At 49.2% G+C, this 14,676-nt stretch overlaps 1 protein-coding gene across 4 annotated transcripts in view; it reads left to right on the top strand.

Moving 5' to 3' along the window:
• Nucleotides 1-14,676, top strand: part of RNF123 (ring finger protein 123) — a 153,037-nt gene that overhangs the window by 24,217 nt on the left and 114,144 nt on the right. For all 4 annotated transcript variants that reach the window (XM_084633756.1, XM_084633755.1, XM_084633754.1 and 1 more), the window contains exons 10-11: nt 6,552-6,677; nt 7,518-7,632. In XM_084633756.1, the coding sequence (XP_084489882.1) occupies nt 6,552-6,677; nt 7,518-7,632 (241 nt within the window). The remainder of the gene's footprint in view (nt 1-6,551; nt 6,678-7,517; nt 7,633-14,676) is intronic.

Genomic DNA, 14,676 nt, shown 5'->3' with positions numbered 1-14,676 from the left:
CTTGTTTTCCATAAGAAATTCTGTTCATGTCTAGCCTGGAAGACTCTGGGGCTGGAGAGCTAGTAAAATAACAGTGTCTGAGGCCAGAGAGTGAAAGTTGAGTCAGACTGTCAAACAGCTGTTCAGTTTACAGCAGCATTAATCTTCAGTAACTCTTTGTTAAAGAGTCTATCCCCAGCCCTCTGATTAAAGGGTGAGAGCTCCAAATACACCACCCAGACCCCCCCCAGCCGTCCAGCCTGGGGGAGGGATGTTGGTGGGGGAACCCTTGCAAGCTGCCTTTCGGCCTTTTTTGCTGCTTTCCAATAGATAACCTCATTTAAAAAAAAATCCTTCAAAGGTCACCTTTAAACTCAAGCCCAGGCAGCTGTGTAATGGAGGGTAGATGAGCTCCCTCTTCTGGGGCACTTATGGTGTAACAGCCTGCACTCCTGTTCCTGTGAGGCACCTGCTGGCTGGTGGGCAGAACACTCACCCCCCTTTTTCTCTGGGGCCAGGGCAAGTTGGGGGTTGCTGGGCTTGGCTCTAAGACAGCTGGTTGATTGGCAAAGCAGGCCCAGTGGAGCGTGGCAGTATTCTCTCCAGGGAATGGGAATCTCTGGTGTGGAGCAAGTTGCTGCTGGGTGCTGGCCAGAGGAGGGGAGTCCAGCAAGTGGTGGGCATTTTTGATGCACAGCAAGGACTGAATGCAGGTGCTTTGTGGAGAAGATGCTCTAAGGCTGCAGAGTAGAACAGACTGCTTGTGTGTGAACTGCAGTGTGCACCACAGTGCTGCGCTGTAGCTGCTGTGTGGATGCTGCCGGCATGAAGTACAAGGTGCCTAGTTTGCTCTGCACACAAGACTATGTTAATGTGAAATAGAATCATGAAAGCACAGGACTGGAAGGGACCTCGAGAGGTCATCTAGTCCAGTCCCCTGCACTCATGGCAGGGCTAAGTTCACGTCAGCAGTGTCCAGTGCAGTTACATCACAGCACTTCAGTGCATGCTGCAGTTCGCACCCCTGTAGCCCACGTGGGGGGCTGTGCAGACAAGCCCTTAGCTTCCTGGTTGGAATGGGAAGACCTTATGGCCCCTCCCTCGCAATTACATTGGTAACATTAAGAAAAGGAGTACTTGTGGCACCTTAGAGACTAACCTATTTATTTAAGTATAAGCTTTTGTGAGCTACAGCTTACTTCATCGGATGCATAAAGTGGAAAATACAGTGAGGAGATTTATATACACACAGACCATGAAAAAATGGGTGTTTATCATACACATTGTAAGGAGAGTGATCACTTAAGATGAGCTATTACCATCAGGAGAGTGGGGTGTGGGGAGAAAAAACCTTTTGAAGTAATAATCAAGGTAGGCCATTTCCAGCACATTTCCAGGAGTTAACAAGAACATCTGAGGAACAGTGGGGGAGGGGGAGGAATAAACAAGGGGAAATAGTTTTACTTTGTAAAATGACTCAACCACTCCCAGTATCTATTCAAGCCTAAGTTAATTGTATCCAATTTGCAAATTAATTCCAATTCAGCAGTCTCTCATTGGGGTCTGTTTCTGAAGTTTTTTTGTTGAAGAATAGTCACTTTTAGGTCAGAAATCTAGTGACCAGAGAGAATAGAATCATAGAATATCAGGGTTCGAAGGGACCCCAGAAGGTCATCTAGTCCAACCCCCTGCTCGAAGCAGGACCAATTCCCAGTTAAATCATCTCAGCCAGGGCTTTGTCAAGCCTGACCTTAAAAACCTCTAAGGAAGGAGATTCTACCACCTCCCTAGGTAACGCATTCCAGTGTTTCACCACTCTCTTAGTGAAAAAGTTTTTCCTAATATCCAATCTAAACCTCCCCCACTGCAACTTGAGACCATTACTCCTCGTTCTGTCATCTGCTACCATTGAGAACAGTCTAGAGCCATCCTCTTTGGAACCCCCTTTCAGGTAGTTGAAAGCAGCTATCAAATCCCCCCTCATTCTTCTCTTCTGCAGGCTAAACAATCCCAGCTCCCTCAGCCTCTCCTCATAACTCATGTGTTCCAGTCCCCTAATCATTTTTGTTGCCCTTCGCTGGACTCTCTCCAATTTATCCACATCCTTCTTGAAGTGTGGGGCCCAAAACTGGACACAGTACTCCAGATGAGGCCTCACCAATGTCGAATAGAGGGGAACGATCACGTCCCTCGATCTGCTCGCTATGCCCCTACTTATACATCCCAAAATGCCATTGGCCTTCTTGGCAACAAGGGCACACTGCTGACTCTCATCCAGCTTCTCATCCACGGTCACCCCTAGGTCCTTTTCTGCAGAACTGCTGCCTAGCCATTCGGTCCCTAGTCTGTAGCTGTGCATTGGGTTCTTCCGTCCTAAGTGCAGGACCCTGCACTTATCCTTATTGAACCTCATCAGATTTCTTTTGGCCCAATCCTCCAATTTGTCTAGGTCCTTCTGTATCCTATCCCTCCCCTCCAGCATATCTACCACTCCTCCCAGTTTAGTATCATCCGCAAATTTGCTGAGAGTGCAATCCACACCATCCTCCAGATCATTTATGAAGATATTGAACAAAACCGGCCCCAGGACCGACCCTTGGGGCACTCCACTTGATACCGGCTGCCAACTAGACATGGAGCCATTGATCACTACCCGTTGAGCCCGACAATCTAGCCAGCTTTCTACCCACCTTATAGTGCATTCATCCAGCCCATACTTCCTTAACTTGCTGACAAGAATACTGTGGGAGACCGTGTCAAAAGCTTTGCTAAAGTCTAGAAACAATACATCCACTGCTTTCCCTTCATCCACAGAACCAGTAATCTCATCATAAAAGGCGATTAGATTAGTCAGGCATGACCTTCCCTTGGTGAATCCATGCTGGCTGTTCCTGATCACTTTCCTCTCATGCAAGTGCTTCAGGATTGATTCTTTGAGGACCTGCTCCATGATTTTTCCAGGGACTGAGGTGAGGCTGACTGGCCTGTAGTTCCCAGGATCCTCCTTCTTCCCTTTTTTAAAGATTGGCACTACATTATCCTTTTTCCAGTCATCCGGGACTTCCCCGGTTCGCCACGAGTTTTCAAAGATAATGGCCAATGGCTCTGCAATCACAGCCGCCAATTCCTTCAGCACTCTCGGATGCAACTCGTCCGGCCCCATGGACTTGTGCACGTCCAGCTTTTCGAAATAGTCCCTAACCACCTCTATCTCCACAGAGGGCTGGCCATCTCTTCCCCATTTTGTGATGCCCAGCGCAGCAGTCTGGGAGCTGAGCTTGTTAGTGAAAACAGAGGCAAAAAAAGCATTGAGTACATTAGCTTTTTCCACATCCTCTGTCACTAGGTTGCCTCCCTCATTCAGTAAGGGGCCCACACATTCCTTGGCTTTCTTCTTGTTGCCAGCATACCTGAAGAAACCCTTCTTGTTACTCTTGACATCTCTGGCTAGCTGCAGCTCCAGGTGCGATTTGGCCCTCCTGATATCATTCCTACATGCCCGAGCAATATTTTTATACTCTTCCCTGGTCATATGTCCAACCTTCCACTTCTTGTAAGCTTCTTTTTTATGTTTAAGATCCGCTAGGATTTCACCATTAAGCCAAGCTGGTCGCCTGCCATATTTACTATTCTTTCGACTCATTGGGATGGTTTGTCCCTGTAACCTCAACAGGGATTCCTTGAAATACAGCCAGCTCTCCTGGACTCCTTTCCCCTTCAAGTTAGTCCCCCAGGGGATCCTGGCCATCCGTTCCCTGAGGGAGTCGAAGTCTGCTTTCCTGAAGTCCAGGGTCCGTATCCTGCTGCTTACCTTTCTTCCCTGCGTCAGGATCCTGAACTCAGCCAACTCATGGTCACTGCCTCCCAGATTCCCATCCACTTTTGCTTCCCCCACTAATTCTACCCGGTTTGTGAGCAGCAGGTCAAGAAAAGCGCCCCCCCTAGTTGGCTCCTCTAGCACTTGCGCCAGGAAATTGTCCCCTACGCTTTCCAAAAACTTCCTGGATTGTCTATGCACCGCTGTATTGCTCTCCCAGCAGATATCAGGAAAATTAAAGTCACCCATGAGAATCAGGGCATGCGATCTAGTAGCTTCCGTGAGCTGCCGGAAGAAAGCCTCATCTACCTCATCCCCCTGGTCTGGTGGTCTATAGCAGACTCCCACCACTACATCACTCTTGTTGCTCACACTTCTAAACTTAATCCAGAGACACTCAGGTTTTTCTGCAGTTTCGTACCGGAGCTCTGAGCAGTCATACTGCTCCCTTACATACAGTGCTACTCCCCCACCTTTTCTGCCCTGCCTGTCCTTCCTGAACAGTTTATAACCATCCATGACAGTACTCCAGTCATGTGAGTTATCCCACCAAGTCTCTGTTATTCCGATCACGTCATAGTTCCTTGACATCACCAGGACCTCCAGTTCTCCCTGCTTGTTTCCAAGGCTTTGTGCATTTGTATATAAGCACTTGAGATAACCTGTTGATCGCCCCTCATTCCCAGTATGAGGCAGGAGCCCTCCCCTCACAGACATTCCTGCCTGTGCTTCCTCCCGGTATCCCGCTTGTCGGGGTTCCAGGGGTGTGTCTGTGTGGATTTGTTCTTGTGCTTTTTCAGGGAGTTTCTTGAGCAAATGCTGTAGTTTCTTTTGGTAACCTTCAGTGGGATCAGAGGGTAATGGCTTGTAGAAAGTGGTGTTGGAGAGCTGCCGAGCAGCCTCTTGTTCATATTCCGACCTATTCATGATGACAGCACCTCCTTTGTCAGCCTTTTTGATTATGATGTCAGAGTTGTTTCTGAGGCTGTGGATGGCATTGTGTTCTGCACGGCTGAGGTTATGGGGCAAGTGATGCTGCTTTTCTACTATTTCACTCCAACGAGAGACTGCTGAATTGGAATTAATTTGCAAATTGGATACAATTAACTTAGGCTTGAATAGAGACTGGGAGTGGTTGAGTCATTATACAAAGTAAAACTATTTCCCCTTGTTTATTCCTCCCGCTTACCCTTCCTCCCTCTCCCCCCCCCCACACTGTTCCTCAGATGTTCTTGTTAACTCCTGGAAATGTGCTGGAAATGGCCCACCTTGATTATCGCTTCAAAAGGTTTTTTCTCCCCACACCCCACTCTCCTGATGGTAATAGGTCATCTTAAGTGATCACTCTCCTTACAATGATAAACACCCATTTTTTCATGGTCTGTGTGTATATAAATCTCCTCACTGTATTTTCCGCTTTATGCATCCGATGAAGTGAGCTGTAGCTCACGAAAGCTTATGCTCAAATAAATTAGTTAGTCTCTAAGGTGCCACAAGTACTCCTTTTCTTTTTGAGAATACAGACTAACATGGTTGCTACTCTGAAACCATTGGTAACATTGGCACCAGGGTTTGCTTCCTCCTGCTGGGAACTGCCACTGTAACACCTGGGAGTGGCACCATGGGAACACATTGCTGCTGGACCTGGTGAGCCAAATGCAGGACACTTTCTGGTGCTGAAAAGTAAAGCCTATGGAGTGGCTGCTGTTGAGAGTTCAGGGGCGCTGTGGGTGCCCAGTGTCTGCAGACCAGGCCCTGCTGGAGGGAACGTCCTTCACCCAGGTGTGTCCGTTGCAGTATTCCTTGCTAAACAGGTTGGCAAAGTTTTACCCTGCAATGCCTGTCCCAGGCCAGGCCCCTGCCACATGTGAGCTGTCCTGTGAGCTTTACGCTGGTGGCATAGCACAAACACTCTGTAGCACAATGGGACTGAATTCCATAGCACTGCTAACATGGTCTGTCTGTGGCATCCCTCACATTTCCAGGCCCACAGCCATGGCTCTGGAGAAAATCCTCTTCAACCTAACTTGCTTGATTTTGATGCTGGGTTCTTGTTGTGCTTGCTGACTGCAGGGGCCTTGGCAGCACTGATTATGCCCAGCCCTGCCAATCTGTGTTGGAGCGGGGGCACTTTGTAGCCAGCATCAGCAGCTCATCTGCAGCTGCCTGGCTGCTCTGGCTGCACTTCTGGTTCCCTGGCTCCATTTCTACCTCTCTGACCCCCATTGCCTAGCACCATAGATCTGTGCAGGGAGCATACACTGGGGCCCAAGAGGCAGCTGCAGGCAGGTCCCAGCCAGGCAGGGGGACAGGAAACAGGTTGTGGGTAGCCTGATACAGCACAGGTGAATTCCACAGCTGAAGCTGAATGCTGTGGCTGAGGAATCTGAGATCTGTGGGGCACTGACATAGAGGAACAGGGAAAATCACACTCTCTGAGTGTTATCTGTGGTGTCTTGGATACCATTATTGCTTCACACTCCATTCATGTTTTCAGGGTTACCTCAGCATTAAAAGGGCTAGAGACACATTTTCTGAATGAGATTCTGGAGCACACGTCTGGTGTGGATTCATGGGCCCTTGATGCTGATTTCCAAATCTGCCAGTGCACATCTGCCCTTCACTGTGTGATCATAGTAAATAAGAGAAGCCCGTGGTCTGTTGCCTCCTCCTCCAAACATGGTCCCTGAGATGGATGAACCACTAACCTCTTCCAGGCTGGTTAAACCCCAGTGGGGGCTGTCTCCTCTTTCAGGAATGGTGTGCCTCTGGGAACAGCTTTCGATAACATCACCAGGGGAGCTGGCATGGCGTACTTCCCTGCTATCAGCCTCTCCTTCAAAGAATCAGTCGCTTTTAACTTCGGCAGCCGCCCACTCCGATATCCTTTCACAATAAGCCTGGGGGAAGAACAACCGGTACCTAGACCATTCTGGGTGAGGGGTGCTGAGTGCACAGGCCAAACTCTGCAATCCACGATCTTGCCCTCACTTGTCCTACTCAGATGTGCTCTTCGCCATCCCTTGGGCCGGAAGCTAAGCAGGGTGGGCAATACGAAGTGCCTTCTCCTGTACTGGGGGTGTTCCACTTGCTCTGAAATGAAGTGGGTCTAATGCTGCCTCAACTGTGGGCTGACTGCTCTTGAGTGCCAAGATCCCTTCACTGTATCTTACTCAAAGTGTAGAAGTCCCAAGGGGGCCAGGAGTGTGGGCCCCCTTTGCTACGGGCCCTTCCCATCCTCCCCTCCGGGCTGAGGGCACTCTAATGTATCTTTTGGCATGGCAAAAGTGCCTCACGTGTTGGTGGGAGGGTTGGGAATGGCAGCCCATAGCTGCGCGGCTCTCGGGCCTGATGATCCCAGAGGTACTTTAGTGAGCAAAGTCTGAAATACTTGTACTTCCTTGTGGCCTCTTGGAATGTCTGTTCCCTGTAGGGTGACTAGATGTCCTGATTTTATAGGGACAGTCCCGATTTTTGGGTGTTTTTCTTATAGGCTCCTATTACCCACCCACTCCCTGTCCTGATTTTTCATACTTGCTGTCTGGTCACCCTAGTTCCCTGCTTGGCACAAGGACTGGAAAGCATGGGGTGGCCTCAAGTTCTGACCAGAGAATATATGGACTGTATAATATAGCACATGCATGGCAGTCTCCTTGCGGAGCCAATGGTGCAGGTCTTCTGTTGCATTCTGGCTAGTAGACTTTTCTTAACACTCCAGCACTTATCCGGTGGAGGGATATCGCCCCCTGCAGGACCCGCCCAGTGTGGACCTGGTGAAAGCTCACAAGCTGTTGGGCTACCTGAAGAACGTTATTCACATTGGGATAGACGTGTTGGTAAGTTGGCATCATCGGGTTAGTGAGGCTAAGATCTAGGAAATTTGTGCTGCTGCCTTCCCTCTGTCTGCCACTTTAAAAGCTATTAAAACTCTGTGTATAGCTCCCTACCTTCAGGGATATGTGCTTGTGGAGGGCTCCTGTGACTTGGTGACTCCTAATTGCCTATCACTCAAGGGTTGCAATAAGTCACCTCTAGCTTGTTAAAATATTTTTTATTTGCAGTGGTGTTGTAGCCGTGTTGGTCCCGGGATATTAGAGAGACAAGGTGAGTGAGGTCATATCTTTTACTGGATCAGCTTCTGTTGGTGGAAGAGAGAAGTTCTAGAACTGCACAGAGGACTTCTTCGGGTCTGGGAAAGGTCCTCAGTGTCGCAGCTAAATACAAGTTGGAACAGATTAAACATAAGGGGTTAACACATTGCAAGAAACCATTTTAAACGAAGTGGGCAATTAATATCTCTGCAGTATCAGAAGCAAGCTCCCCACAGACCAGGACCCACCAACTCAGAGGCACCAGACTCTGGCAGAACAACTGGATGCAAAACCTACAGACATAGCTCCACTGTTAAGATGATCAGTACCCCCATAACACTTTTTAGGATCCATGGGTCCTACATATGTCTATCACAACCTGGGGTATACCTCATCCCATGCATCAAATGCCCCCACAACACCAGTGTGGGCAAACTCACACAGAAAAATGTTAAGACCAAAACACCCTGGCACTTGTGGGGAATGCCTTTCCCACAGTGATCTCTCCATGTCTGACCTCTCAGTCCTCATCCTCAAAGGAAACCTGCACAACACCTTCAAAAAATGAGCCTGGGAACATAAGTTCATTACTCTGCTGGACTTGAAGTCCTGGTCTACATGCAAAATTGGGTCTTTTAAGCTGCCTTTTGTTGACCTAGTTGTGCATGTGTCTACACTTAAGCATGTGTCCTGCTGATGTAAGCACCCTGTTACAGCAACACAGCACCACCACTTCCCCAAGGGGCACTGAGCCATGGTCGATGTATGGAGGTGGCTGCAGCATGAATGTAGACACTGCGTTACTTATGTCTACCCTAACAGTCCTCCAGCAGCTGTCCCACAATGCCAGACACTGACCGCTCTTATCACGATTGTGAACTCCACTGTCCAGGGGTCACAGAGACTGGAAGGCTCCCCACCACCTCTTTAAAGCCCTGTGAATTTTTGAAATGTCTTTTCTTGATTACCTGGCTTGACGAGCACACCGAGCAGCTCTCTATTGTGTGCAACTGTCTAGCTCACCATGCCGGTTACGTGCTCCAGGCACTCTGGATTGGAGTAGACGAGCTATTGGATCTCCTGGGCCTGTGGGGAGAAGAGGCTCTGCAGACACAGCTATGGACCAGTAATAGGAACCTGGACATCCATGAGCAGATTGTATGGAGGATTCAGGAGAAGCAGTATGACAGGGACCAGCACCATGCTGTGTGAAAGTGTAAGAACTGCAACAGGTGTATCAGAAGGCCAGGGAGGCCAACAGTCAATCCATTGCCAAGCTGCAGACCTGCCGCTTTTATAAAGAGCCACATGCCATACTATGCAGAGACCCCATCACCACCCCACAGACTACCAGGGATACCTCCAAGGAGCCTGAGCGATAGGCCCCTGATGTGAACAGTGAGGAGGTGGAGGAAGAAGAGGGTGGAAAACATGCAACTGGGGGGTCCAGCTATGCCACGAGCCAGGACCTGTTTGAGATTCCATTGCAGTCCCAGCTTTCGAGCATGGGTGAGCCCGATGTAGGGGAAGTAACATCAGGTAAGTGTTGTGACAAAGTTCCTCCTCTGCCTTGGTGGGTCTTGCACTTATTGGCGGATTTGCTCTCCTTGGAGCTTCACAGCAGCCCTTAGTTTGGCCGTTTTTGTGAACCCACAGTCCGGGTCCCCTCCTCCTGGTCTCTGACCAGGAGTTGGGAGGTTTGGGGGGAACCCAAGCCTGCCCTTTACTCTGGGTTCCAGCCTAGGGCCCTGTGGAATGCAACTGTCTAGAGTGCCTCCTGGAACAGCTGTGCGACAGCTACAATTCCCTCTGCTACTTCCCCATGGCCTCCTTCCAACACCTTCTTTATCCTCACATAGGACCTTCCTCCTGGTGTCTGATAATGCTTGGTACTCCTCAGTCCTCCAACAGTATGCTTTCTCACTCTCAGCTCCTAGTGCCATTTGCTCCCAGCTCCTTACACGCACACCACAAACTGAAGTGAGCTCCTTTTTAAACCTGGGTGCCCTGATTAGCTTGCCTTAATTGATTCTAACAGCTTCTTGATTGGCTGCAGGTATTCTAATCAGCCTGTCTGTCTTAATTGTCTCCAGAAGGTTCCTGCTTGCTCTGGAACCTTCCCTGTTACCTTACCAGTGAAAAGGGACCTACTTAACCTGGGGCTAATATATCTACCTTGTATTACTCTCCTGTAGCCATCTGGCCCGACCCTGTCACATAGTGTAATTGTATTTCCCATTATGATGGTATACTGATGTTGCTCCTATCTTAACAGGACACAACTATCAACTTTTCATTAATTTACTTGTACAAGAGGAGATCGTGGTGCAACAAAGAGGTAGCATTATTATCTGCTTTTCAGTGCCCTCTAGAGTTAAGCAAGGCAGGGGAGGTGAGTATGGGGGAGGGCATGCGAAGCAGTTATGTAGACCGAGATGTTCCTTGAATCTTCCTGAGAGATCTTGGTGAAACTGCCATGGAGGCTCTCTGCAATCCTATCCCAAAGGTTTCTAGGGATGACGGCCTTATTACTTCCTCCTCAGTAGGACACTTTCCCACTGCACTCAGCAATAACTTCAGCAGGCACCCTTGCAGTGCATAGGCTAGCAGCATACCGCCACTTCCAAGAGCAGGAGACGGGTGGTGGTGGTGGTCAGGGACTCCCTCCTAAGGGGACGAAGTCATCCATCTGCCGTCCAGACTGGGAAACTTGCAGTGTGCTGCTTGCCTGGAGCTAGAATTCAGGATGTGATGGGGTGTCTGCCCGGACTGATCAAGCCCTCGGGCCGCTGCTCCTTCCTACTTCTCCATGTGGGCACCAATGATACTGCCAAGAATGACCTTGAGTGGGTCACTGCAGACTACGTGGCTCTGGGACAAAGGATAAAGGAGTTTGAGATGCAAGTCGTTTCTCGTCCATCCTTGCTGTTGAAGGAAAAGACCTAGGTAGGGACCATGAAATTGTGGAAGTAAATACATGGTTACACAAGTGGTAACAGAGAGGGCTTTAGATTCTTCGACCATGGCATGTTGTTCTCGGAAGGAGGATTGCTAGGAAGAGATGGCATCCACCTAATGAAGAGAGGGAAGAGCATCTTTGCAGGCAGGCTTGCTAGCCTGGTGAGGAGGGCTTTAAACTAGGTTTGCCGGGCGATGGAGACCTAAGCTCTCAGGTATGTGGGGAAGTGGGATACTGGGAGGAAATACAAGGAGGAGGGTGCAACAGGGGAAGCCTCCAGATTCATATTGAGAAAGTAGGGCAATCGGCTAGTTATGTTAGGTCCCTGTACACGAATGCAAGAAGCCTGGGAAACAAGCAGGAAGAATTGGAAGTACTGGCACAGTCAAGGAACTATGATGTGACCGGAATAAGAGACTTTGTGGGGTAACTCACATGACTGGAGCACTGTCATGGATGGGTCTAAACTGTTCAGGAGGGACAGGTAGAGGAGAGAAGGTAGAGGAGTTGCACTGTCTGTAAGAGAGCAGTATGATTGCTCAGAGCTCTAGTATGAAGCTGGAGAAAAGTCTGTTGAGAGTCTTTGGGTTAAGTTTAGAGGCGAGAGCAACAAGGATGATGTCGTGGTGGGCATCTGTTACAGACCACCAGATCAGGAGGATGAGGTAGACGAGGCTTTCTTCAGACAACTAACAGAAGTTTTCAAATCACAGGCCCTGGTTCTCATGGGGGACTTCTATCACCCTGACATCTGCTGGGAGAGCAATACAGCGGTGCACAGACAATCCAGGAAGTTTTTGGACAGTGTTGGGGACAACTTTCTGGTACAAGTGCTAGAGGAACCAACTAGGGGCTGTGCTCCTCTTGACCTGCTGCTCACAAACAGGGAAGATTTGGTAGGGGAAGTAGAAGTGGGTGGCAACCTGGGCAGCAGTGACCATGAGATGGTCGAGTTCAGGATCCTGACAAAAGGAAGAAAGGAGAGCAGCAGAATATGGACCCTGGACTTCTGAAAAGCAGAATGACTCCCTCAGGGAACTGATGGGCAGCATCCCCTGGGAGGCTAATATGTGGGGGCAAGGAGTCCAGGAGAGATGGCTGTATTTTAAAATAGCCTTATTGAGGGGGCAGGAACAAACCGTCCCGATGTGCAGAAAGAATAACAAATATGGCAGGTGACCAGCTTGGCTTAATAGAGAAATCTTCAGTGAGCTTAAACACAAAAAGGAATCTTACAAGAAGTGGAAACTTGGACAGATGACTAAGGAGGAGCATAAAAATATTGCTAGAGCATGCAGGGATATAATCAGGAAGGCCAAAGAACAAATGGAGTTGCAGCTAGCAAGGGATGTGAAAGGCAACAAGAAGGGTTTCTACAGGTATGTTAGGAACATGAAAAAGGTCAGGGAATGTGTGGGACCCTTACTGAATGGGGGAGGCAACCTAGTGACAGATGTGGAAAAAGCTGAGGTACTCAATGCTTTATTTGCCTCAGTCTTCACAGACCAGGTCAGCTCCCAGGCTACTGCACTGGGCAGCACAGTATGGGGAGGAGGTGAGCAGCCCTCAGTGGTGAAAGAACAGGTTAAGGACTATTTAGAAAAGCTGGACATGCACAAGTCCATGAGGCCGGATGCAGTGCACCTGAGGGAGTTGGCGGATGTGATTGCAGAGCCATTGGCCATTATCTTTGACAACTGGTGGCGATCGGGGGAGACCCTGGACTATTGGAAAAAGGCAAATATAGTGCCCATGTTTTAAAAAGGGAAGAAGAAGAATCTGGGGAACTACAGACTGGTCAGCCTCACCTCAGTCCCTGGAAAAATCATGGAGCAGGTCCTAAAGGAATCCATTTTGAAGCACTTGGAGGAGAGGAAAGTGATCAGGAACAGTCAACATGGATTCACCAAGGGCAGGTCATGCCTGAGCAACCTGATTGCCTTCTCTGATGAGATAACTGGCCCTGTGGATATGGGGAAAGCGGTGGACGTGATATACCTTGACTTTAGCAAAGCTTTTGATACGGTCTGCCACAGTATTCTTGCCAAGAAGTTAAAGAAGTATGGATTGGATGAATGGACTCTAAGGTGGATAGAAAGCTGCCTAGATCGTCAGGCTCAACGGGTAGTGATCAACGGCTTGATGTCTAGTTGGCAGCCGGTATCAAGCAGAGTGCCCCAGGGGTTGGTCCTGGGGCCGGTTTTATTCAACATCTTCATTTAATGATCTGGATGATGGGATGGTTGTCCTCCGCAAACTTGCTGAGGGTGTAATTAAGCTTTGGGGGGGAGGTAGATATGCTGGAGGGTAGGGATATGGTCCAGAGTGATCTAGACAAATTGGAGGACTGGGCCAAAAGAAATCTGATGAGGTTCAACAAGGGCAAGTGCAGAGTCCTGAACTTAGGATGGAAGAATCCCATCCACTGCTACAGGCTGGGGACCGACTGGCTAAGCAGCAGTTCTGCAGAAAAGGACCTGGGGATTACAGTGGACGAGAAGCTGGATATGAGTCAACAGTGTGCCCTTGTTACCAAGAAGGCTAACAGCATATTGGGCTGCATTAGTAGGATTATTGCCAGCAGATTGAGAGAAGTGATTATTCTCCTCTATTTGGCATTGGTGAGGCCACATCTGGAGTGTTGCGTCCAGTTTTGAGCCCCCTACTACAGAAAGGATGTGGAAAAATTGGAGAGAGTCCAGGGGAGGGCAACAAAAATGATTAGGGGTCTGGAGCACGTGACTTATGAGGAGAGGCTGAGGGAACTGGGCTTATTTTGTCTGCAGAAGAGAAGAATGAGGGGGGATTTGATAGCACCCTTCAGCTACATGAAAGGGGGTTCCAAAGAGGATGGAGCTAGGCTGTTCTCAATGGTGGCAGATGGCAGAACAAAGAGCAATGGTCTCAAGTTGCAGTGTGGGAGGTCTAGGTTGGATATCAGGGAAAACTATTTCACTAGGAGGGTGGTGAAGCAGTGGAATGAGTTACCTAGGGAGGTGGTAGAATCTCTAGCCTTAGAGGTTTTTAAGGCCTGGCTTGACAAAGCCCTGGCTGTGATGATTTAGTTGGGTTGGCCCTGCTTTGGGTAGGGGGTTGGACTAGATGACCTCCTGAGGTTTCTTCCAACCCTAATCTTGTGTGATTCTGTCCGGGTCTGGGTGGCTTTGTGATGCCAACAGGAGCTGTGCTCTGTGTGCCTTTTGTTAGCCTCAGGAGTGAGAGATCGGCTAAAATCGCTACTGTGTCTGGAAAACTGCCAATATTCAATGCCATTGCCCTGTACTCGATTTCATGGAGCCAAGCAGTTTCCTCCGCATTTCGTTCACCCCTGGTGGGCTGTACTCACCTTGTCTGGTGCTGAGTGGGGGGGGTCATGCACAAGCATTCCAAAGCAGAAGTGTCAATAAGCACAAACATGTCTTGTTTAAAGCTTTAGGGGAACAAGAGAAGGGAGTTCTGAATCTAACATTCACTTCCAATTGGGACTATATCAACAGTGGTACTTGTGTGGGTTATCTGCCTCTGCTGCCGTTGTGGCCTTGTGGGTTTCCCACTCCACACCTGTGGGACACCTGTGCCAGTTGAGGGGAAAGGAGGATCCGGGATGGCATGTTCAGTGAGATCCTGCAAGCCATCGCTGCATCAAGGTGTGAGCACAGGACCTGGAGGGTGAACACTGCAGACAGCCTGGAGAAGGAAAGAGAGGCCCAGGAGTCCCAGAAGGAAAAGGAGAAGGAGATGAACCAGGATGCTGTGGGCTTTTCTGGCAGCAAACACAGGTGCTGCAGACTTTTGCGGACCTACAGGTTCCTCAATCCAAGGCTCGTCTC

Source organism: Lepidochelys olivacea (genome assembly GCF_965140295.1).
Source record: "Lepidochelys olivacea isolate rLepOli2 genome assembly, chromosome: 7".
Lineage (NCBI taxonomy): Eukaryota > Metazoa > Chordata > Testudines > Cheloniidae > Lepidochelys > Lepidochelys olivacea.
This window is presented reverse-complemented; position numbering and strand designations above follow the sequence as displayed.